Raw genomic sequence first — 26847 nt, 5'->3', positions numbered from 1 at the left:
AATCTATTAGTTTTTGTTGTTGTTGTTGTTATTAATATTTATATCATTAATTATAATTACATAGAAAGATATCTAAGAATGTACACATTTTTATATGAAATAGATCCCTCTCCTCCCATTCCTACATAGCAATAAAATAGTATTTTAGTTCAGTAGAATTTCGGAATCTCAGTATTAGTTGTTTTTCTTTATGAAACATGTAAATAATTGTTAAGCTGAGTTTTAGAAAAGAAAAAAAAAAACCTTAGCTGTTGGTGCCTCCTTCACTGGACTGCTTTTTAAAGCAGAGTTAGGTTCAAATTTGTTGCTGATAAATTTAAGAACCTAATCGGATTAATTGATTTAAATTTATTTAATATTTGTTATTGATTTGGTATTTAAACTGCAGATCTTTGACTGCTGTGTAGTCTTTGTCTTATTTTTTTCAAAATATACATTTGCAGTTTGAAGCACCCCCATTAATATGCTTTTGCATACTGTATCTTTTACATTTGTAGGTGTATTCATCAGGCCTTAAAGGAGAAGATCACAGTCTTAGTGACTCATCAGTTGCAGTACCTAAAAGATGCAAGTCAGATTCTGATACTGAGAGATGTAAGTAATTTCTAGAAGTCTGTGGAATTGCTAGCACTCAGGTGTGTTGAAGGACAGACATCCCCGCAAGTCACTCTCCTCGCATTCATGGTAAACACCCTCTTCTCCCTGAGTTTTACATCCCCTTCTGCTCAGAGCTTCTGTTCATGCCTTGGAGAATGAATCCAAAGACCTGTAGCCCACCAGGCTCTTCTGTTCATGGGATTTCCCAGGCAAAAATACTGGAGGGAGTTACCATGCCCTCCTCCAGAGGATCTTCCCGACCCAGGAACTGAAACTGAGTCTCTTACCATCGAACACTGTCTCATTGGCAGGCAGGTTCTTTACCACTAGTGCCACCTGGAAAGCCCAGAAATATCACTACTACACTCTAAGCCTACACTCTAGGGCTTCCCTTGTGGCTCAGCTGGTAGGGAATCTGCCTGTAATGTGGGAGACCTGGGTTCAAACCCTGGGTTGGGATGATCCCCTGGAGAAGGGAAAGGCTACCCACTCCAGTATTCTGGCCTGGAGAATTCCATGGACTGTATAGTCCATGGGGTCATAAAGAGTGAGAAAGGACTGAGTGACTTTCACTTTCTTTCACACTCTAAGCCACATAAACCCTAGGTTACTGAATCATCACTCTTCTAATGAAATCTGTTAAGTGTAATGATGCAATTTTATTTCAGTCGTGTCCGACTTTTTGTGACCCCATGAATCGCAACATGTCAGGCCTCCCTGTCCACACCAACTCCCGGAGTTCATGCAGACTCATGTCCATCGAGTCAGTGATGCCATCCAGCCATCTCATCCTCTGTCGTCCCCTTCTCCTCCTGCCCCCAATTCCTCCCAGCATCAGAGTCTTTTCCAGTGAGCCAACTCTTCGCATGAGGTGGCAAAGTACTGGAGTTTCAGCTTTAGCATCATTCCTTCCAAAGAAATCCCAGGGCTGATCTCCTTCAGAATGGACTGGTTGGATCTCCTTGCAGTCCAAGGGACTCTCAAGAGTCTTCTTCAACACCACAGTTCAAAAGCATCAATTCTTCTGTGCTCAGCTGTCTTCACAGTTCAACTCTCACATGCATACATGATCACTGGAAAAACCATAGCCTTGACTAGATGGACCTTTGTTGGCGAAGTAATGTCTCTGCTTTTGAATATGCTATCTAGGTTGGTCATAACTTTTCTTCCAAGGAGTAAGCATCTTTTAATTTCATGGCTGCAATCACCATCTTCAGTGATTTTGGAGCCCCCAAAAATAAAGTCTGACACTGTTTCCCCATCTATTTCCCATGAAGTGATGGGACCAGATGCTATGATCTTCGTTTTCTGAATGTTGAGCTTTAAGCCAACTTTTTCACTCTCTACTTTCACTTTCATCAAGAGGCTTTTTAGTTCCTCTTCACTTTCTGCCATAAGGGTGGTGTCATCTGCATATCTGAGGTTATTGATATTTGTCTTGGCAATCTTGATTCCAGCTTGTGGTTCTTCCAGCCCAGAGTTTTTCATGATGTACTCTGCATAGAAGTTAAATAAGCAGGGTGACAATATACAGCCTTGACGTACTCCTTTTCCTATTTGGAACCAGTCCTTTGTTCCATGTCCAGTTTTAACTGTTGCTTCCTGACCTGCATATAGGATTCTCAAGAGGCAGGTCAGGTGGTCTGGTATTTCCATCTCTTTCAGAATTTTCCACAGTTTATTGTGATCCACACAGTCAAAGGCTTTGGCATAGTCAATAAAGCAGAAATATATGTTTTTCTGGAACTCTCTTGCTTTTTCCATGATCCAGCAGATGTTGGCAATTTGATCTCTGATTCCTCTGCCTTGTCTAAAACCAGCTTGAACATCTGGAATTTCATAGTTCACGTATTGCTGAAGCCTGGCTTGGAGAATTTTGAGCATTACTTTACTAGCATGTGAGATGAGTGCAATTGTGCAGTAATTTCTTCCGTGACTTAAGGCAAAGTGTATTACTTAGAAATTAGAGATACTTAGATCTGTTTGTATCCAGGTGATTGTCATATAGTTTGCCTAAAGAGCATCTTCCATTAACACAAGAAGTGAGGCTGGGTAGCTGAGCACCCGGTTCAGAGCTGCCCACTCTGCTGGTGTCTCCAGTCGCTGGTCTCCCTGCCCAGGTCTCTATGTGCCCGATACGTGTGGGAGCCTGTGCGGCAGGAGGACAAGGCCCTGCCCTCATGGGGCTCCTGTTCTTGTGGGGAGGATGTGACAGAGAGAGAGGTGGGCTGACATCCCAGCTGCCTTCCTGAGGAACTGGTGCCTCACTTGGTCTGAGTGATATGAAGGTGGGGGCCACACAGTCACTCAGGAGAGGGGGTCTGAGGCAGGGGTCCTAAGGAAGGAGCTGACCTGGCAGTTTGGAGGAATGGCAGGAAGACCAGTGTGTCTGAGGAGAGTGAGCAGGGGGACGGGAGGGAGCTGGTCTCCAAGCTGTGGGCAGGGACCGGAAGAGGGATGGAAGCATTGGATGGTCCATAGAAGAAGAGGGAGGTGGTCTGATGTGGGATTTAAGAGAGTCCTCTGATGGTCACTGGAGGGGGATAGCAGAAGCAGTTACAAGTCTTAGTAAAGCTCAGGAGAGTGAAGTATGGGCTCAGGCTAGGGTATCAGTTTCTAGAGCTGCTGTAACCAAGTCCTGCAATCTGGGTGACTTAAAACAGCAGAAGTTTATCATCTCCCTGTTCTGGAGGCTACAGATCTCAAATCCAGCTTCTGGAAGGACCGTGCTCTCCCTGAAGGCTCCAGGGGAGAATCCTTTCCTCCAGCCTCTAGTGTTCACTGGCCTTTCTTGTGTTCCTTGGCTTCCAGCTACAGCACTGTGGTCTCTGCCTCTGATGTCACACGGCCCTTGTCCCCATGTCTGTCTGGGTTTCTTCTCTTCTCATAATGACATCGGTCTTACTGGATGTAGGGTCACCCTGCTCCAGGTATTGTTCACAGGTGTCATATTTGAACTTGTCTTTTTGAGGAGGAGGCACCATCCAATCTGCAACTCCTAGCATGACCAGGGGTGGTGTGGAGATTAGTGAGAAGTTTGCAGACTTGGTGGTCATTTAATGCTTCACTCCTTGGCTTTTTTAGTTCTGGGTCTCAGCACCTTTGTTGCTAACCCCTGAGTGCTCCACAGGCCCTTGGTCAGACCCCTGATTTCTGAAATGAATCTCTGCTCCAAGAAAGAGTATTAAAATACAGAACCCCTTTCTCTCTGGAAGCAGTTCCATGTGTCAACTCTTTCTCCACTCCTCTAGAAGGGGCTAAGGTTTGCAAGGTGGAGAGCAGTTGATTTCATGCGCAGAGGGGGCGATTCTAGTATGTATACTGCAGTGTTAACATTGTTATGAGCACAAGATCAGTGGGCAGAAGAATAACCTATTTATCCAGTCCTTAGATGATTTGGGGTCCCCTTATTGCTTCCTTTCAGGACATTACCCTCAATTGTAGCATTAATAAAACAACTGTTTGTCCACTGGTGAGCACTCCTGGATGAATTGGGGACCATCTTGTTTTTCTGGTCCCTCTCTCACAGCAGAAAGGGGATGGCTGCCCTCTTGTCTCCTCGGAATTGTCAGTGCTTGACTGCTGAGAGAAATTGCTGTCTTTGTACTACCAGTCATTTCACTGTGCCTATTACAGATTTTTTGTGGTGAGTGGTGCCAGGGTCCAGCCCCGGTAGATCCAGGGTAATTCAAAGGGGAGACAGAGTAGGTGAGGAAAAACTTATTTATTTAGAAATATTAAGAGAGATTAGGAAAAAATAGTGTAGTAGAAAAATTAGTGAAGAAAAGATGCTGAATAACTTGCTTTACGTGGAAAAACAATAAAGTTCCAAGACAAGGAACTTGCACCATCTACATTAGGCCACCGGCGCCCACTTGAATAGTGGAGGGTGCCCCGCCTTGGGCTCCCTCTCCCATGGGTCTTAGAAGCCAGGGCAAGTAAGTAGACTTGGAGAGCCTCCACACCCAGATGGGAATTCAGCTTGAAAAGGAGAGGGAGGGAGAGGGAGTAACAGAGAGAGTGATTTGATACAGGGGAAACCAGTCTTTCCAGTGACTGGCCCATCCTCTATTGTCCAGAAAGGCCTTTTATACTTTTGATTGTACATAGAGATCAATGGACAATACAAAATTATGCAGCGTCAGCGGCCCTGACTCTTATTGAGACCAGGCTTTCTCTCTGCATACCTAGTTGTATACACAAGTCTTAGGTGATTTACATCATCTTCTGGCCAGAAGGCCAATTAGCAATTTACAGCCCTTTTCTGATAAGTATAATAGTGTTGTTCTTCCCAAAGTCTTGTGCCACTCTCAGAAAGCACTAAATAAAGTTACATTCTTACATAGCAAGGACACAACAACTTATAACAAAGAAAGAGAAGTACAGTGATTTATAACAAAGAGAAAACTCATTAACTCAAAAGTCTAGTATTTCTAACATCAAAACTACTATATTCCTATTTCTGTATCCCATTTACATTGATTAATATCCTCCCAGGTGCCTAAAAGATAAAGGATATGGAGGCCTCTAACTTTAAAAGGTTCTATATCTTTAAGATGTTTTAAGCTTTGTGCCTCTCACCTTTGGGGGGCTGTAAACAATTCACAAGTTGTAAAAGTCCGGGCAGACCAGCCAGGTAAGTTAGAAAGCCATTGACATTCTTTTTATATGCAGGAGACTGTTAACTGGAGCTCTGAGTTAACTCTTTCCAGAGAAAGGTGGTAATGTCAGAAGAGTATAGTATAGCACACAGTAAACAGACAGATTTTGGTTTTGGGGTAGATTCTCAGACAGAGGACCCCTTGAGACCTGACTCACCTTGCCTGTCAGATCTCTCTGCCTGACCTTGTCATGGGTGGGATCTCCCGTGCTGTCTTCCAGCAGAGTGTTATTTCATTAAATAGATGTGTGAATTTTGCCTCCCAAGTGGAACAATACACAATACATTCTGTATAATTTTTTAGTTCTGCAGTATCAGACAGTACCCAGATGCTTCCCTGCATTTATCCCAGTGGACCCCCTCAGGGGAGAGGGTGGGAGGGGTCCCAGCGAGGGTCCTGGCCAGCTCTCTCCACCTGAGCTGCCTTAACCACAGCTGCTCTCATTTGATGAGTTTTGCATCCTGACTTTTTTCCCTCTGAGGTTTTATTTGCTACTGAGGGAATCAGCTGAGTATGGTTTCATGGGGTCAGAAGATAGTGAAACATCTGCACATTATTTTGTGTGACTTTGTAAGGGAGGGAAACTGTGCAAGGATGAGTCACATGTGTTCACAGATAATGATTAGATTGGCTGTGGCTTAAGCAGTTGCCTGATTTGGGGAAGCCTAGTTGGCTGCTTGTGGTTGGTCGTTCCTAAGTTATTTCTTGGATCTGAGTGCATTGATTCTGGCTTAGGTTTTGGTTTGTGGACACAGACTGCCAAGGCTTTAGAGCCACCTCAGCCCCATGGCCTCCTTGTTTAATTACTTTAAAAGGTGGAATATTGAATTTTCAGTTGGGAACTTGCTGAGTGTGTGGGGGCAGCTGTAGAGACCATGGAGATGCCTCTCGTGGGTTTTCTGTCTGGGGCTGGCTCCTATTATCCTGGCCAGGCACATGACAGTGTGACAGTGACAGTGGGCAGTGAAGATTAATGAGAGACTCTTACCCACATGCAGATGTGCTGGGCCCCATCTCTGGGTTAGGTTTAAATTTCTTTCCTGGAATTGTCACATGAAGCTTCTCTCAGTTCCCATGTTGTCTAAAAAGACTGTGCTGATCCTGCCGCCAACCTCTGTACTTCTTCCTTCCCTAAGTGCCCAGGGTAGTCATGTCAATGGCCTCCATTTTTAACATGTGAACACACGTTTCTTTCACATCCCCCAGCACCTGACTCAGGGACAGGGTTTGGCTGAGCTGACTGAGCTAGATTTCTCAACAAGAATTCTAGACCCAGGGATCATTTTTTTTTTTAATAAAAATCATAATTTAAGACCATATAACTTTTTGATTAGTATTTATGTTGGTTTAATATTATCAAATATAAATTAATTTCTCTCATTTTTTTAAATTTTAGGGCAAAATGGTGAAAAGAGGAATTTATTCTGAGTTCCTGAAATCTGGGGTAGATATTTTTTCCTTTTTTGAGAAGGAGAAGGAGCCGTCTGAACCATCTCCAGTTCCCAGAACTCCCACTGTGATCTCTGAGTCTTTGGTTCAGTCTCTCCAATTTCCCAGACCCTCGTTGAAAGATGCGGCTCCAGAGGACCAAGAAGTGAGTTTCTCATCCTGCAGTGTGCCTGGGTCTGTCTGCTCTTGGTGGTCTCATGGACCTTCAGTCTGCTCTGCTCATGACATCTTCATTTGTCCCAAAGTAGACCCTAAGGTTCCCAAAGTCTTGTTCCATGGAATTGATAGAAGAACATGAAGGGAGCAAGCCTTCTTGGGGTTCCCCTATGGATGTAGGATGGAGAATCTTATGGAGATCAGGAGTGGGTGCACTGCTATGAATTTCTGAGTGAATGTGGCTCACACTGACTGAGGACTCTTCAGTTTACCATGGTTACAACCTACTCATGCTGGTGCCCCCTGGATTTCCTTATGCATCCAGAGGCTTACTGTGAAGACTCCCTTAGACTGAGTCCTGCTGTTACCATGTTAAATCAGCTACTTTTCCTGTATGTTGGAATGTTCTGGCACTGCAGGTGACTGATGATAATATCTTGCTTTGGTGTCAGATAGTTTGTGATAGGTCAGAGGTAATGTGGGCAAATGACCTGACACATGGTAGACATTTTGGTGTTACTTCCTATCTTCCTTTCTTACCCTTCAAGACAGAACCACATTTTATCAACCTTGAATCCCAGTGGACAGGAGAGAGCTGAGGAAATACTAGGCTCCTGTGACTCTATAATGCATTCTAAGTCCTCCAGACAGAAATGCAGTAGATCGCCCTTAAAGACATATGCAGATATTCCCTTGATAACCAAACCCTCAATATCCAAATCCAGGACCCTGGAATGACTCTGATAAGCCTTGGGATTAGCTGTTCACTTTCTAAACTCAGGAATCACTCTCTGAAACTTAGGAACCAAATAGATTCAGATCACATGCTTGCAATGTGCTATCCAAACTCATATTACTCCAGCTCTCTCTGTGAACTCAGTTTACTGTATTTGGCTAGTATTTTTGGCCCCAAGTATGTTTTATATTTCTATGATTGAATGATGCAGTCATCTACAGGGATACATTAGCTCCATATCGTTTTGTGTGTTATTTTAGAGGAAGCTTCTGCATTTATATGTTAATTGATTTTGTTGTCTGTGTGTTGAGAGTCATGTTCTATTTTAAGCAAAGCTACCCAACAGTGAATAACCTCATGCAAATGACATTTCCTTATTTCTAATAGATTCCTAGAAGTAGGATGGTGCCGGGGTCCAGCCCCGGTGGAACCAGGGTGATTTGAAGGAAAGACGGATAGGCGAGGGAAAAACTTATTTATATAGAAACATAAAAGAGATTAAGAAGAAATAGTGTAGTAGGAAAATTAAGTGGAGAAAGGAGGCTGAATAACTTGGCTTACAGGGAAGACCAATAAAATCTCAGGACAAGAGATTTGCACCATCTACATTGGGCCATCGGCGCCCACTTAAATATCAAAGGGTGCCCCACCTTAGGCTCCCTTTCACGTGGGTCTTAGAAGCCAGGACAAGTAAGTAGACGTGTTGAGCCGCCCCACTCCAGATGGGAATTCAGCCTGAAATTATAGTAAAGAGAAGGAGGGAGAGGGAGAAAGAGAGAGAGAGAGACACGGGGGGAGCCAGATTCCCAAGAAACTAGGCTGAGAGACTAGTCCAAGAAACTGGTCCATCCTTTGTTGTTCAGAAGGCTTTTTATACTTTTGATAATACATGGAGATCAATGGGTAACACAAAGTTATGCAGTGTTAGCATCCCAGACTCTTATCAAAACCAGGCTTTTCTCTCTGCATACCTAGTTGTATACACAAGTCTTAGGTAATTTACATCATCTTCTGCCCAAAGGGGCCAATTAAGATTTTACAGTCCTTTTCTGATAAGGTTTGTCAACCAGAAGGCTTATTTGTGTTTATCTTCCCAAAGTCTGGTGCCACTCTCAGAAAAACACTAAATAAAGTTACATTCTTACATAGCAAAGATACAGCAATTTATAACAAGTAAAAGGGGTACAGTGATTTATAACAAAAAAAAAGTAATTAACTCAAAAGTCTAGTGTTGCTAACATCAAAACTATTATATATCTTTTTCCATATCCTGTTTACATTATTTAACATCCTCCCAGGTGCCTAAAAGATAAAGAATATGGAGGCCTGGCAGCAATCATTGAGTCAACAGTGAAAACCCATCACCAATATGATTTTTAGCTCTTTAGAAAAGGCTCTGTATCTTTAAGATGCTTTTAAGCTTTGTGCCTCTCTCGGTTGGGGGGTTGCAAGCAATTCACAAGCTGTAAGAGGTCCGGGGTAACCTGTTAGGCAAGCTAGAGAGCTATCAGAGGGGTTTAACTGAAATATCCCTTTCAAATGCGGAAGACTAAAGCCCTGATTTGACTTTCTCCAGAGAATACCAGAAGAGCAGAGTACAAAAGCCGGCAGATTTTTGGTTTTGGGGGTAGGTGCTCAGGAAATTCCAGGGGGAACCCCTGAAGCCTAATCACATCCTTGCATTTTGTCAGGCTTCCTTCCTCATGACCTTGTCACGGGTGGGATTCCTCACGCTGGCCCCAGGCAGGATGGCTGGGTCCAAGTGTAAACGCATATGTGGTTTGGCCAGGTATTCCCACACCCTTCTCTTCAGGAGATGGACCATCCTGCGCTCCTGCCAGTGCATGCGATGTGTCTGTTTCCCACAGCTTTGTGGTGGAGAGCAGTGTTGAACTCTTAAAATTTGGGGTTCATTATATAAAATTTCATCTCACTGCCATATTCCCCTTCTAGACTGAGAACATACAAGTTGCACTACCTCTAGAGGACCATTTGGAAGGAAAAGTTGGTTTTAAGACTTATGAGAATTACTTCACAGCTGGTGCTGACTGGCCTGTCATCATCTTCCTTATTCTAGTAAACATCGCAGCTCAGGTATGTAAGGGCATTTATTTTGGTTTGTGCACTCAGGTTGATATTTACATACAATTTGTACTGTATTTTATAATTATTTTTAAATATGTGTATTAAGAGAGTTACCTCAAAGAGTTGGCTCATGCAGCTGTGGGCCTATCTGGGTGAATGTAAAATCAGAAAGGCAGGCCTACAGACTGAAACCTCAGGCAGGAACTGACCCTGCTGTTTTGAAGCAGAACTTCTTCCTCCTCCAGGAAGCCTCAGGTTTTGTCTTCAAGCCTTCATCTGACTGGACAAGGCCCCCACAGTGTTGAGGATGGTCTCCTCTCCTGAAGTTCTGATGATGGATGTGAACCACATCCACAAAATACGTTCACAGCAACATCTAGATGAAAGTTTGGTTGAATCACTGGAGACTGGCCCAGCCAAACTGACACCCAGAACTGACTATCACTTTACCTGTCAAGCTTTTTGCTTTGAAAAATCCCAGCATTTGTTCTGTTATTACTGCCTTTTGCAGTACACTTGGATTTGCATTGATGTACATTATATTTGGAGAGCAAAGTCTTCTAGGGAAAAAGGGGATTTCTTTTAAGCATATTAGGTTGTAAGGTGCCCTCCCCTGACCTGTGGTCATCTGGTGGGGAGGGGCGGGTTGGTGCAGACCTGAGCCGGAAGGACCATCTCCATGTTCTGGAGCCTTTCCATCCCCAGCCTGGTGAGCAGGGTGTGAGGCTCAGTGATGTCAGTGTCTGAGTGACTGCTGTTTCCTGCTCCAGGTTGCCTACGTCCTGCAGGATTGGTGGCTTGCATTCTGGTGAGTAATTCCTGGTCTGACTCAAAGTGCTATAAAATCTACATAAAGCCCCCTTTCCCACAGAGTCAGGGGGAGATGGGGCTCGGTCAGCCTCCTCTTCTGACCCTCACATAGTTTCCCTGAAGAAAAATGAAAGTTCTTGCGGGTGGTGTGTGATCCCCCTGTGGTCTCTCCCATGTCCCTCCATGTAGCAGCTTCTTCACAGACAATTCTTTTTTTGAACTTTTAATATTGTATTGCAATATAGCCAATCAACAATGTTGTGATAGTTTTATATGAACAGTGAAGGGATGCAACCATACATATACATGTACCCATTCTCCCCCAAACTTCCCTAACACCCAGGCTGCCACATAACATTGGGCAGAGTTCCATGTGCTATACAATAAGCCCTTGTTGGTTACCTGTCTTAAATAAAGCAATGTGTGCATGAGCATCCAAACTCTCTAACTATCCTTCCCCTTGGCAGTCATAAGTTCATTTTCTAAGTCTGTCTTCACAGATAATTTTGAAAACTGAAAGTCGTGATTCAGATTTTTAAAAGGAAGACACACAGAGGGCCTTGTAATCTGGGAAACACATTCTAGCATAAAATACATTTCTTGAATTGAAGTAATTTATTGGTGATATTTGTGTAAATTTTATGTATATCTTTAGTGAAGTATTTTTTATTTCCTGTTCCATAGGGCAAATGTACAAAATGATCTGTATTTTGGGAGATATGTAAAAGAACATGAAGATGTAGTGTTCGTTCTGAACTGGTACCTAGGAGTTTATTCAGGTAAAGTTGAGTTATCTGCTCCATTGTATCAGAGATTAAGGTGCTTACAATCAGTCTGTGTAAGCAACAAGGGCTTCCAGAGTAATTCAGTAATGTCTTAACAGACTAAGTGTCTGAATCACATTTACTTTATGAATTAATTAAAACAATTATTTTAAAGATCTACTAGAAGAAAAGAGGTTGAATGGAGACTCTTAATTTGGTCCATACTGGATTGTGGCAGTTAAATCAGGATTGAATATTGAGAAAATCAGCCACCAGAAATATGTAGCTATTGTGTATTCTAATAGGTGCTTTCACCAAACTTTATATTGCTCTGCTCATCTCACATGCTAGTAAAGTAATGCTCAAAATTCTCCAAGCCAGGCTTCAGCAATACGTGAATTGTGAACTCCCTGATGTTCAAGCTGGTTTTAGAAAAGGCAGAGGAACAAGAGATCAAATTGCCAACACCCACTGGATCATGGAAAAAGCAAGAGAGTTCCAGAAAAACATCTATTTCTGCTTTATTGACTATGCCAAAACCTTTGACTGTGTGGATCACAATAAACTGTGGAAAATTCTGAAAGAGATGGGGATACCAGACCACCTAACCTGCCTCTTGAGAAATCAGTCTGCAGGTCAGGAAGCAACAGTTAGAACTGGACATGGAACAACAGACTGGTTCCAAATAGGAAAAGGAGTGCTTCAAGGCTGTATATTGTCACCCTGCTTATTTAACTTCTATGCAGAGTACATCATGAGAAACACTGGACTGGAAGAAACACAAGCTGGAATCAAGATTGCCAGGAGAAATATCAATAACCTCAGATATGCAGATGACACCACCCTTATGGCAGAAAGTGAAGAGCAGCTAAAAAGCCTGTTGATGAAAGTGAAAGAGGAGAGTGAAAAAGTTGGCTTAAAGCTCAACATTCAGAAAACGAAGATCATGGCATCCGGTCCTATCACTTCATGGGAAACAGATGGGGAAACAATGGAAACAGTGTCAGACTTTATTTTTGGGGGCTCCAAAATCACTGCAGATGGTGATTGCAGCCATGAAATTAAAAGATGCTTACTCCTTGGAAGAAAAGTTATGATCAACCTAGATAGTATATTCAAAAGCAGAAACATTACTTTACCGACTGAGGTCCGTCTAGTCAAGGCTATGGTTTTTCCTGTGGCCATGTATGGATGTGAGAGTTGGACTGTGAAGAATACTGAGTGCCAAAGAAGTGATGCTTTTGAACTATGGTGTTGGAGAAGACTCTTGAGAGTCCCTTGGACTACAAGGAGATCCAACCGGTCCATTCTGAAGGAGATCAACCTGGGATTTCTTTGGAAGGAATGATGCTAACGCTGAAACTCCAGTACTTTGGCCACCTCATGCGAAGAGTTGACTCATTGGAAAAGACTCTGATGCTGGGAGGGATTGGGGGCCGGAGGAGAAGGGGACGACAGAGGATGAGATGGCTGGATGGCATCACGGACTCGAGGGACGTGAATCTGAGTGAACTCAGAGGGTGATGAACAGGGAGGCCTGGAGGGCTGTGATTCATGGGATCGCAAAGAGTCGGACACGACTGAACGACTGAACTGAACTGAACTGAACTGATGGATTGGCAAGGGGATTAGAAATGGATCCCACCCTGTGGTTCAGGTTGTTCCAATTCTGTCTGGGTAAACCTTAGCTTTTATTGGTCTTCGATGAAATCCTCTGGCAGCATGGATACCAAATTAAAGCATTAATCCCTCCCAGGTATGCAAAGCTCCCCTTTCCACACTGCTCATTACCTGGACTTCACTAATAACTCGATAATCTGAGCAGGGGAAGTCAATTGTCAGGAATTAGGATTCCTTCTGTTTCTTACCCTGAGATCACAGTGTTATCTCCTCCCCTTCTGTGTGATTAATTCAAACTTTGGCTTGCCAGACTAATATTATCATGACTGTCTCTATTCACAAGAGTATTTAGAATACATGTAGCATAGCATTACATACTACTTAAAGGATGTCTTTAACAAAAACTTTAAATGCCTTCTTTAACATGTATACTATCATGTAAGAATTGAATCGCCAGTCTATGTCTGACGCAGGGTGCAGCATGCTTGGGGCTGGTGCATGGGGATGACCCAGAGAGATGTTGTGGGGAGGGAGAGGGAGGGGGGTTCATGTTTGGGAACGCATGTAAGAATTAAAGATTTTAAAATTAAAAAAATAAAAAACTAAAAAAAAAATAATAAAAATTAAAAAAAAATGCCTTCTTTATCCATTCATCTGTTGGTGGACATTTAGGTAGCTTTCATGTCCTAGTTTTGTAGTGTTTCTGGGAACACTGGGGTGCATGTGTCTTTTTGAATTATGGTTTTCTCAGAATATGTGCCCTGTAGTGGAATTGCTGGGTCGTATGATGGTTCTATTTTTTAAGGAACCTCCATACTGTTCTCCATAGTGACTGTAGCAATTTACATTCCTACTGACAGTGAAAGAAGGGTCCCTTTTTCCACACCTTCTCTAGCATTTATTGTGTGAGGTAATACCTTATCAGAGTTTTTTTTTTTAATTTTTATTTTTACTTTACAATACTGTATTGGTTTTGCCATACATTGACACGAATCTACCACAGGTGTACCTGAGTTCCCAATCTCGAACCCCCCTCCCACCTCCCACCCCATATCATCTCTCTGGATCATCCCCGTGCACCAGCCCCAAGCATCCTGTATCCTGTATTGAACATAGACTGGCGATTCAATTCTTACATGATAGTATACATGTTTCAATGCCATTCTCCCAAATCATCCCACCCTCTCCCTCTCCCTTAGAGTCCAAAAGTCTGTTCTATACATCTGTGTCTCTTTTGCTGTCTCTCATACAGGGTTATCATTACCATCTTTCTAAATTCATATATATGTGTTAGTATACTGTATTGGTGTTTTTCTTTCTGGCTTATCAGAGTTTTGATCTGCATTTCTCTAATAACGATATTGAGCATCTTTTCATGTGCCTCTTGGTCATCTGTATGTCTTCTTTGGAGAAAGGTCTATATAGATCTTCTGCCCATTTTTTGATTTTTTTTTTCATATTAAGTTGTATGAGCTGTTTGTATATTGTGGAGATTAATCCCTGGTCAGTTACTTATTTTATAATTATTTTCTCCCATTCTCAGGACTGTCTTTTCATTTCATTTATGGTATACACACACACACACACACACACACACACACACACACACACACACACTGGGTCAGGGGAGGGGGTGCTTCCTGATAGCTCATATGGTAAAGAATCTGCCTGCAATGAGGGAGACCTGGGTTTGATCCCTGGGTCAGGAAGAACTCCTAGATAAGGGCATTTCAACCTACTCCAGTATTCATTCTTGGAGAATTCCATGGACAGAGGAGCCTTGCAGGATTCAGTCCATGGGGTTGCAAAGAGTTGAACATGACTGAGTGATTGACACACATATACACTGAAATATTACTTATCCATAGAAAGGAATGAAATTGGGTCATTTGCCAAGATGTGGATGGACCTAAGTCTATCATACAAGTAAAGTAAGTCAAAAAGAGAAAAACAGAAAAAAAATACTTGAATTAATGTATATATATGGAATCTAGCCTCTTCGTGGATCACTGCATAGCAAAAGGGCTGGCATAACTAAATGAAGCTATGAGCTATGCCATGTAGGGCCACCTAAGACAGATAGGTCATAGTGCAGAGTTATGACAAAATGGGACCCATTGGAGGAGGGAATGGCAAACCACTCCAGTGTATTAGCCATGAGAAACCCATGAACTGCATAAAAAAGCAAAAGGATAGGATGCTAAAAAATTAGCCCCCAGGTCAGAAGATGTCCAATATGCTACTGGGAAGTTCAGATCAGTTCAGTCGCTCAGTCGTGTCCGACTCTCTGTGACCCCATGAACCACAGCATGCCAGGCCTCCATGTCCATCACCAACTCCTGGAGTCCACCCAAACCTAAGTCCATTGAGTCAGCAATGCCATCAAACCATCTCATCCTCTGTCGTCCCCTTCTCCTCCTGCCCTAAGCTTTCCCAGCATCAGAGTCTTTTCCAATGAGTCAGCTCCTCACATCAGGTTGCCAAAGTATTGGCGTTTCAGCTTCAACATCAGTACTTCTAATGAATACCCAGGACTAATCTCCTTTAGGATGGACTGGTTGGATCTCCTTGCAGTCCTAGGCACTCTCAAGAGTCTTCTCCAACACCACAGTTCAAACGCATCAATTCTTCTGCGCTCAGCTTTCTTTATAGTTCAACTCTCACATCCACATGTGACCATTGGAAAAACCATAGGCTTGACTAGACGGACCTTTGTTGACAAAGTAATGTCTCTGCTTTTTAATATGCTGTCTAGATTGGTCATAACTTTCCTTCTAAGGAGTAAACGTCTTTTAATTTCATGGCTGCAATCACCATCTGCAGTGATTTTCGAGCCCAGGAGCTGAAGTTGACCAGTTCTATGAAGACATAAAAGACCTCCTAGAACTAAATGCTGAGTTCTAAAGAATAGCAAGGAGAGACCAGAAGGCCTTCTTCAATGGACAATACAAAGAAATAGAGGAAAACGAAAGAGAGGGTAAGGCTAGAGATCTCTTCAAGGAAATTGGAAATATCAAAGGAACATTTCTTCCAAAGATGGGTACAATATAAGACAGAAATGGTAAAGACCTAATAGAAGAAGAAGATATCAATAAGAGATGGAAAGAATACACAGAAGAACTGTACAATAAAGATCTTAATGACCTGGATAACCACGATGATATAGTCTCTCATGTAGAGCCAGACATTCTGGAGTGTGAAGTCAAGTGAGCCTTAGGAAGCACTGCTGCCTATAATGTAATGGAGGTGATGGAATTCCAGCAGAGGTATTTAAAATCCTAAAATATGATGCTATTAAAGTGCTGCACTCAATGTGTCAGCAAATTTGGAAAACCCAGCTGTGACCACAGGACTGGGAAATGTCAATCCTCATCCCAGTTCCAAAAAAGAGCAGTACTAAAGAATGTCCAGTCCACCAGACAATTGCACTCATCTCTCATGCTAGTAACGTTATGCTCAAAATCCTTCAAGCTGTGTTTCGGCATCATGTGAGCTGAGAACTTCCAGATGTCCATGCTGCATTTAGAAAAGCAGAGAAACCAGAGATCAAATTGCCAACATTTGCTGGATCATAGAGGAAGCAAGGGAATTCCAGAAAAACATCTACCACTATTTCACTGACTAAGCTAAAGCCTTTGACTGTGTGGATCATAACAAATTGGGGAAAATTCTTAAAGAGATGGGAATACCAGACCATCTTACCTGTCTCCTGAGAAACCTGTATGTGGGTCAAGCAACAGTTAGAACCCTGTATAGAACAATTGATTAGTTCAGGATGGAGAAAGAAGTATGACAAGGCTGTTTGTTGTCACCCCATTTATTTAACTTATACACAGAGCACATCATGTGAAATTCTGGGCTGGATGGGTTATAAGCTGGAGTCAAGATTGCTGGAGAGTATCAGTCTCAGGTATGTGGGTGATACCACTCTAATGGCAGAAAGAAAGAAGGAACTAAAGGGCCTCTTGATCAACGTGAAGAGGGAGGGTGAAAAAGCCAAGTTAAAACTGAATGTTAAAGAAACTGAGATCATGACATCCAGTCCCATCACTTCATGGCAAACAGAAGGGGAAAATCTGGGAGCAGTGACGAATTTCCTCTTTTTGGGCTCTAAAATCACTGCAGGTGATGACTGCACCCATGAAATTAGAAGACAGTTGCTTCTTGGCAGGAAAGCTATGACAAACCTAGATAGTGTGTTAAAAAGCAGAGACATCACTTTGCCAACAAAGGTCTGTATACACAAGGCTATCTTTCCAGTAGTCTTATACAGATGTGAGAGCTGGACAATAAAGAAGGCTGAGCAGTGAAGAATTGATGCTTTCAAACTGTGGTGTTGGAGAAAATTCTTCAGAGTCCCTTGGACTGCAAGGAGATACAACCAGCCCATCGTAAAGGAAATCAGTTCTGGGTGTTCATTGGAAGGATTGATGTTGAAGCTGAAGCTCCGATACTTTGGCCTCCTAATGCAAACAGCTGACTCACTGGAAAAGACTCTGATGCTGGGAAAGGTTGAATGCAGAAGGAGAAGAGGGTGACAGAGGATAAGCTAGTTGGATAGCATCACTGATTCATGAACTTGGGCAAACTCCAGGAGATGGTGAGGGACAGGGAACCCTGAGTGCTACAGTCCATGGGGTTGTGAAGAGTTGGACATGACTTGGTGACTGAACAACAACATGGAATCTAGAAAAATGGTATAGATGAACCTATTTTCAAGGGTGAATAGAGTTGTAGATGTAAAGAATAGATGTTTGGATAGAGAGCGGGAGTGGGGAGGTGAGGGAAATGAATTGAGAGATTTGGATTAACATATGTACACTACCATGTGTAAAACAGATAGCTAGTGGGAAGCTGCTATATTGCACAGGGTGCTCAGCTCAGTGCTCTGTGATGACCTAGAGGGGAGGGATGGGGGAAGGGAGGTCCAAGAGGGAGGGGATATATGTATACATATATCTGATTTGCTTTGTTGAACAGCAAAAACTAACACAACATCGTAAAGCAACTATACCCCAATAAATTAAAAAAAAAAACTAAAAATTAAAATATTATCACAGGAAATGCCTGTACAAGCTTTCAACAAAGAGTAAGTTATATAAAAATCCACTCATTGAAATTTGGTATTTATTTTATTGATCACTTGATAAGAAACTTGAATCTACCAGTTGTTTACTTTCTGAATTGGTGGACAATGAGGGCTTAAAAAAGAAGAAAGGGATGCTGTTACACATTCATATAGGATGGTGGGCTAAGGCAAATTCCTGTTGATGGAATTCAGGAATTTGAGCAGCTTTCAGAAATTAAATAACACTGATGTGGTAGCTGAATGGAAAAAAGTACTTGATGGAATATATATTGCCAAAGTTATCCCTCTCTATATAGCATTGTGAGTTGAATAGATGTTTGGAGGGGATGGTTATTTTAATTTTTATATGGATAGTAGTGCTCTTTTATGTCATTAATAAGACATAAATTTAAATGATTATATTTAGTTACAAATGCTTTGGGGTTCTATAAAATAGTGAGAGATTAGTTTATATTATCTTGTTTAGATTATCTCATGTCAAAATACAATTTGTAGTTTCCTCAGTTCAATTATTTCAGAGACTTGCAAATTAACATGGTCTTTTCATACTCTTTATAGCTCCTTGGGCATAGAAGTAGCTAGTTAATTTGTATTATTTTAATTTTTTATTAATTTTTATTATAGTTGCTTTCCAATGTTGTGTTAGTCTCTGTTGTACAGCCAAGTGAACCATTGAACATATATCCTATCTTTGGATTTTCTTTCCATTTAGGTCAACACAGAGCATTGAGTAGAATTCCCTGTGCTATACAGTAGGTTCTTAAAAAGCTACTTTACATGGGAGTAACTTTCCTTGTAAATTACAAGGAAATAGTATATCATGTCTCCTTTTCCCTGTTAATTCTTGTGCTGGTAGCAAAGCATTGGAGAAGGGAATGGCAACCCACTCACTCCAGTATTCTTGCCTGGAGAATTCCATGGACAGAGGAGCCTTGGGGCTACAGCCCATGGGGTTGCAAAGAATATGACACGACTCAGCAATTAACAATTTCACTTTCACCAAAGCATACCTTACTTTTAGATTATGGGGCATGTTGTAAATAATGGGATTTGAAATGCGGAAAAAGAAAAATCAGCTACTTGTATAATTATCTTTATTATAAGTTTTATTAGAACTTGTAATTGAATTAGACAAGCCCAGAATGAAGCTGAAGTTTACACATTTCCCTCCATGCTGTTTCCATTTAGTGAGAGGAAAACAGTGATTTTCGCACTTTTATTTATGTGTGTTTTTTGAAAACATTAAACTCTTAGAGAATCTACTTTTTATATATATATATATATATATATATATTCTGTATTCTGTGTATGTAAACCTCTATACAAATTTTATTTATAGAATAAAATGCACAGTATCTTTTTAAACTGCCTGCCATGCTTTAGCATGGTTGAGGATAAGACAGAGATCTTGTGCTGAGTCATGTTTCTTTATTTCAGGGTTAACTGTGTCTACTGTCCTTTTTGGCATCACACGGTCTCTGTTGATATTCTACATCCTTATTAATTCTTCACGAACTTTGCACAACAAAATGTTGGAGACCATTTTAAGAGCTCCTGTATTGTTCTTCAATAGAAATCCAATAGGTAAGTCAGACACCAAATTTTTCAGTGAATATGTCTTGTTAACACATTAAGTGACTTGTTACATTTTTATATTTGAAAATGGAAGATATGCTTGGAAGAAAACCACTGTGTTTTTCATTTTCTACAAAAGCTTCTCATGATTTTTCCTGCTAGAGAAAATCTGAATATAAGAGCATATAAGCTTTTATTCCAATTTATGCATGTCTGTAAAAATATATGGCTGCTTACTTTGCAGGATGATTTCGGAGTCCATTTGTTATGTGGCATATGAAACACCTAACAGATGATGCAAATGTGTTGAAATGTTTTTGACTAGTTGTTGAAACGTTCGCTGTGTTACATAGTGTTAAGCTAACTAGGAAGGACCATCTTCCAGGAACATCTCTACAGAAGACAGGCTGTGTGTTTCTTTCTTTCTTTGCCCATCCATTTCTGGGACCACAGAGCTCTGACATGTGCCCATATTTTGAGTTTTACCTAAATGGTAATGTAAGATTAATTAAAATACAAGATCAGTGAAATGTAAACATCCTCTTCAATAAAATCAGCCCTCTAGTTTTACAGTGCACTTTTGGTTACATTTAAGAGGCTTCGTGGTTTATAGTAGGTGGATCTTCAGTATTAAATAAAAGTGTCCCTGAAGGGTTCCCAGTAGTTACTTCCCTCTTTCTGAGGCCTTTGACCTGTCTTGCTTCTGAAGGTGGCCTCGTGACCTGGGTTCCTATGAAGAGCTAGTTCATCAGTGCACATGCCCACTCTGTTCAGTTGGTTAGACTAGTGCTGAGGCCCAGCGTGGCTTTGTTTTTGCAGGTGATGATTGACAAGACCTGTTGAGACAGGGATGTGACTGGAGGGAGGACAGGAGTAGCCTTGGCCTGGCCATCAACTAGCTGTGTGATCAAGGCCAAAGTAGGTAGATACTATTGGAAGCAAATCTCCAGGCAGGATGTTATCATGGTTATCGTATGGACCCTGGAGCCAACTTCCTGGGTTCAGTCCTGGAGATAATTATAATAGTAATAGCCAGTTATGTTAATACTTATATGCTAGTTATTTAATTTCTCTGTGTTTCAATTTTCTTACCTGTAAAATGAGGATGTTGTTCACACACTTCCCAATATCTTGATGTTATGGCCATTAAGCAGGTTAATAGTTCACAGCACTTAGCACAGGGTCAGTGTCTAATGAACCTCAGTGAGGATGTCGACATGATGTCTGGGAACTTCTCTCCTGTGAAATGGGAATGACCACTGCCCTTCCTGTTTCACAAGACTGTTGTGAGGATTAAATAAGACTGTTTAGGGCAGCATCTTGTGCAGATTTACTCAACACATGTTCTTTAGTCCAGGCACTGTGAGGAGCACAGGATGGTAAGCAGCAGAGGCCCACACAATCTCATCTCATTACAAAGCTGAAGTGAGGAAGTGATTGGAAGAATTTTTGCTATTGCAGCTGTGAAAACTACAGTCTGTTAACATGTTTGCCTGTTAACGTGAAAACTACAGTCATAAATTTGGGAGCATCAAGTGGGACTGAATTTCTGTTATCACAGCTTCTGAGTGGTTGTAACTACTGTTAACCAGGCTCTTTATGACCTGTACACCTCTCCAGATGCTGATTTATTATTCAAGGACTTGGAACCAAGTTTAAATCTTTAAGGTCACTAATCCTAGAGCAGCAGGCATGCACAGTGTGTATCTTGTCTCCCTCTCCTGTGTCTATTATCAGACCTTCATCCCTTCAAGAAAATAGAAGCCCAAATAAGTATTGCAAAAGTATGCCCAAAGGTTTAGGGGCATCAGTTATTTACTGTTTTGGTAGTGTATTAAATTGAACTCTTTTCTATGTTTATTTTCAAAAGCAGAATTTTAATAGATGATTTATGGTGGTCTTGGTTTCTGGAATGTGATGGCATGAAGAGAAAAACACATAGAGTGGTGTTACTTGTTACCAACTTCAAGCCCACTCTGCCTTTCTCACAATGCTGATAAATCTTACAGACAATGTGTTAAGGCAAAGAATAATGACTTTATTTGGAAACCTGGCAACCTGATGTCTCAGAATAACCATCTTGTTGGGGTCTAGATGCCTGTTTTTTTTTTTTTTTTTTTTTTAATAGAACATAGGGGAGAGGAGGCAAGGAAATGAAGTCAAAAGGCCATTTATCTTGCACAATAAGAGGGTAGTTTTTCTGCAGCCATTCACAGGTTGGTGAGGGTCAGATTGTCTCCCTATGAGCTGATAAAATCCACTTTAGTTTAATATTCAGGCAGAAGGCAGGGTTCCTTGACAAAAGCAGTGAATAGCAATGGTCAAAGAAACACATCCAGCATGGAGTCAGTATTGGCTCATCCCTGCTACAGTTCCTTTGGTGTGCACCTCCCCTGTCTGGGGCCAGTGTCCTGTTCTTTCTCATCCTGAGTCTCCTCAGGGAGCACCACCCTTGCAGGGGTGGCTGCAGAGTCCTGGTGGCTGCAGCATCCTTTGTTTACTGAGGTTACAAGTGACATTTTTAGTTTATGCCAGATATTTACCAGAAATTATCATATTCTATCCTGCAGCCTTAAGAAGTACTATTATTGTGGATTCTGAGAAGGGAAGTAAAATCAATGATAAGTGATTCTTGGTCATTTAGTAATATTTCAGTTTTTCTGCCTACATCCCTCTGGTATTCTTAGATGCTTATTCATAAGTCTGTGCTTGTCACACTTAGTACACCTCTGAAAATAAGGGCTTATTACCCCAGCAGTAAACTTACAGCTTGGAAATGGCCACAAGCCATCATTTCCCAAAATGTGAGCTGCTGTGAGCCATCTATGGGGGGCGGGGGGGGGGGGAAACAACAATTGCTGACAGGTTATAATTATGTTTATTTAAAAAGTGCCACTTGGCAAAATTAATCTTGATAATTAAAGCAAACTTGGTGTAACAATTAGGATTAATTTAGGTATTTTGCAACTATTTATTTACCAATTTAGCACTTGGAGTGAGCTTTAGATGGGATGGATCTAAAGGGAGGGAACATTTTCTAATCCACCAAACCTTCCTGTTACTGCCTTCCTTTTACTGCCACTGTTACCTTTCGGTATCATCCTATTTTGTCTTTCTTTTCACCACTGACATTGGCTTATTTCATATGAATTTGTAATATATTAAATTTGTTGTTGTGTTACCACTAAGCCATGTCTGACTCTTTTGTACTCCCATGGACTGTAGCCTGCCAGGCTCTCCTGTCCATGGGATTTCCCAGGTAAGAATACTGGCTGCTGCTGCTGCTGCTAAGTTGCTTCAGTTGTGTCTGACCCTATGTGACCCCATAGATAGCAGCCCACTAGGCTCCTCCGTCCCTGGGATTCTCCAGGCAAGAACACTGGAGTGGGTTGCCATTTCTTTCTCCAGCGCATGAAAGTAAAAAGTGAGAGTGAAGTTGCTCAGTCATGTCTGACTCTTTGCAATCCCATGGACAGTAGCCCACCAGGCTCCTTTGTTCATGGGATTCTCCAGGCAAGAATACTGGAGGGGGTTGACATTTCTAACTGCAGGGGATCTTCCTGACCCAGGAATTGAACTCCTGTCTCTTATGTCCCCTGCGTTGGCAAGTGGATTCTTTAACATGAACTCCAAGGGAAGCCCAATATATTAAATATTTAATACATATACTTTAAAAAAAAAGATTTATTTATTTGTTTTTAGTTGCATGGGCCTTTGTTGATGCACATTGTGGTCACTTTTTCTGTTGCAGAGTTCAGACTCTAGGCACATGGGCTTTAGTAGTTGTGGTGCACAGGCTTAGTTGCTCTGTAGCATGTGGAATCTTCTTGCAGCAGGGATCAAACCCATGTCCCCTGCACTGGGGACACTGTATCACCAGGAAAGTCCCTAAATACATATACTTCAAAAATATTGTTTTCATTTATTCATGAATTATTTCTCTTAAAGGTCGTATCTGAGGAAATGAGTAATTTTTTGTATCCTATTCTTGCAGGAAGAATTTTAAATCGTTTCTTCAAAGACATTGGGCATATGGATGACTTGTTGCCACTGATATTTCAAGATTTCATCCAGGTAGTGTACCAGTCCTGCCAGAATTCTCTCAGGGAAGAGCAGAGTGCCTGTTTCTCAAGGATTTTTCACAGGGATTGGAGGTGGGCCTTTCAGCCTGGTGATATGTCCAGTTATCTTCCATAAGAGGCTGTGTTTCTGAGAGAGAGGTGCAGCTGTGATTGGGAGGCTGAGTTAACATGAGTAACACCTGGGGCAGGAGTGGCTACACAGTCATGTCAAGATTGGTCTGAAGCAGGAACATGCTGGGTAAATGATTCTCTCTCTGCCTTCCAGGTGTCTGGTGTGAATTCCCTTTACTGTGAGCATGTTTCATAACAGAGAGACAGTCACTTCTCATGGAAAGATAGCCTAGATTAACTAAATTATGCATAGTATTTGGCTTCCCAAGTGGTTCAGTAGTAAAGAATTTACCTGCCAATGCAGGAGATGCAAGAGACTTGGGTTTGATTCCTGGGTTGGGAAGATGCACTGGAGAATGGAATGGCAACCCTCTTTAGTATTCTTGCCTAGAAAATTCCACAGACACATGAGCCTGGTGGGCTATAGTCCATGGGGCTGCAAGAGTCATACACAACTGAGCACGAGCATGATGCGTTGTACTCCCACAGGGGACAAATATCTGCTGCACCATTTTATTTGGATAAAGCCAGGTGTAGTTACTTACAAAGAAAAGATTGGTTAAAAATGAAGTACAAATAGTACTTTAACAAGGACAATGTTGTTTACTTGCTAAATTGTGTCCGACTCTTTTGTAACACCATAGACTGCAACCCACCAGGCTTCTCCATCCATGGGATTTCTCAGGCAAGACTACCAGAGTGGGTTGCCATTTCCTTGTCCTGGGAATATTCCTGACCCAAAGACCAGACTTGTAACTCCTGCAATATAGGCAGATTCTTACCACTGAGGCACCTGGGAAGTCCAACAAGTTTAGTAGAGAGCAGCTTTGAAGATATGAAGGCTTTTAAGCCAGTAATTCGATTATGGGATCAAAGTCACCTCAGAAAATCTCTTTTGTTTTTGTAGACAGTTGTTCTTTTCACAAGCTGACTGCTCTGTCTTAAGGTGTCTTATTGCCAAATTCAGACTTAAATTGAAGAAAGTGGGGAAAACCACTAGACCATTCAGGTATGACCTAAATCAAATACTTTATGATTATACAGTGGAAGTGAGAAATAGACTTAAGGGACTAGATCTGATTGACAGAGTGCTTGATGAACTACGGATGCAGGTTTGTGACATTGTGCAAGAGACAGGGATCAAGACCATCCCCAAGAAAAAGAAATGCAAAAAAGCAAAATGACTGTCAGAGGAGGCCTTACCAATAGCTGTGAAAAGAAGAGAAGAGAAAAGGAAAGACATAAGTATCTGAATGCAGAGTTCCAAAGAATAGCAGGAGAGATAAGAAAGCCTTCTTCAGTGATCAATGCAAAGAAATAGAGGAAAATAATAGAATGGCAAAGACTAGAGATCTCTTCAAGAAAATCAGAGATACCGAAGGAATATTTCATGCAAAGATGGGCTCAATAAAGGGCAGAAATGGTATGGATGTAACAGAAGCAGAAGATATTAAGAAAAGGTGGCAAGAATACACATAACTGTACAAAAAAGATCTTCATGACCCAGATAATCACAATGGTGAGTTCGCTCACCTAGAGCCAGACATCCTGGAATGTGACATCAAGTGGGCCTTAGGAAGCATCACTACAAATAAAGCTAGTGGAGGTGATGGAATTCCAGTAGAGCTACTTCAGATCCTAAAAGATGATGCTGTGAAAGTGCTGCACTCAATATGCCAGCAAATTTGGAAAACTCAGCAGTGGCCACAGGACTGGAAAATGTCAGTTTTCATCCCAATCCCTAAGAAAGACAATGCCAAAGAATGCTCAAATTACCACACAATTGCACTCATCTCACACGCTAGTGAAGTAATGCTCAAAATTTTCCAAGCCAGGGTTTAGCAATACATGAACTGTGAAATTCCTGATGTTCAAGCTGGTTTTAGAAAAGGCAGAGGAACAAGAGTTCAAATTGTCCACATTCCACTGGATCATCAAAAAATCAAGAGAGTTCCAGAAAAACATCTACTTCTGTTTATTGACTATGCCAAAGCCTTTGACTGTGTGGATCACAATAAACTGGGGAAAATTCTGAAAGAGATGGTGATACCTAACCACCTGACCTGCCTCTTGAGAAACCTGTATGCAGGTCAGGAGGCAACAGTTAGAACTGTACATGGAACAACAGACTGGTTCCAAATATAAAAGGGACTACCTCAAGGCTGTATATTGTCACCCTGCTTATTTAACTTATATGCAGAGTACATCATGAGAAATGCTGGTCTGGAGGAAGCACAAGCTGGAATCAAGATTGCTGTGAGAAACATCAATAACCTCAGATAGGCAGATGACACGACCCTTATGGCAGAAAGTGAAGAAGAACTAAAGAGCCTCTTGATGAAAGTGATAGAGAGAAGTGAAAAAGTTGGCTTAAAGCTTAACATTCAGGAAACTAAGATCATTGCATCTGGTCCCATCACTTCATAGCAAATAGATGGGGAACCAGTGGAAACAGTGGCAGACTTCATTTTTGGGGGCTCTATAATCACTGCAGATGGTGACTGCAGCCATGAAATGAAAAGACACTTGCTCCTTGGAAGGAAAGTTATGACCAACCTAGACAGCATATTCAAAAGCCGAGACATTACTTTGCTAACAAAGGTCCATCTAGTCAAGGCTTTGGTTTTTTCAGTAGTCACGTATGGATGTGAGAGTTGAACCATAAATAAAGCTGAGCGCCGAAGACTTGATGCTTTTGAACTGTGTTGTTGGGGAAGACTATTGAGAGTCCCTTGGACTGCAAGGAAATCCAACCAGTCCATCCTAAAGGAGAGCAGTCCTGAGTATTCATTGTAAGGACTGGTGTTGAAGCTGAAGCTCCAATACTTTGGCCACCTGATGAGAAGGGCTGACTCCTGGTCCAGGTGGTGGTGGAGCTTCTAGGAGGCAACATTTGATCCCAGATGAAAGAGAAAGGCTGCTGTGGATGTTGGGACAGGAGGTGTTCGTGGAAGCCAAGTTCTTGTGTGGGACCCAGTCGTTCTCTCTATAACCACCTGAGGTGGGGAAGGGAAGAAGCTGGAAGGACCTTTTTCAGCTGTGTAAGCGCACCTGTGTTCAAACTCATTTTTGATGATTTTGGTTTTCCTTGTTGTATAAAACTTAGAAAGTT

The 26847-nt window shown here is 41.7% G+C and overlaps 1 protein-coding gene across 1 annotated transcript in view; it reads left to right on the top strand.

Annotated features, from left to right (window-relative positions):
• The window catches only part of LOC108637254 (multidrug resistance-associated protein 4-like), a 108113-nt gene that overhangs the window by 3442 nt on the left and 77824 nt on the right, over positions 1-26847 (top strand). Inside the window, 7 exon segments of the mRNA XM_018056297.1 lie at positions 498-594; positions 6655-6852; positions 9553-9693; positions 10455-10492; positions 11179-11273; positions 19405-19551; positions 23537-23616. Of these exon segments, the coding sequence (XP_017911786.1) occupies positions 498-594; positions 6655-6852; positions 9553-9693; positions 10455-10492; positions 11179-11273; positions 19405-19551; positions 23537-23616 (796 nt within the window).

The sequence above is a fragment of the Capra hircus genome, chromosome 12 (genome assembly GCF_001704415.2).
Source record: "Capra hircus breed San Clemente chromosome 12, ASM170441v1, whole genome shotgun sequence".
Taxonomy (NCBI): Eukaryota; Metazoa; Chordata; class Mammalia; order Artiodactyla; family Bovidae; genus Capra; species Capra hircus.
The sequence above is the reverse complement of the archived record's forward strand: the minus strand, read 5'-3'. Positions and strand labels throughout refer to the sequence as shown.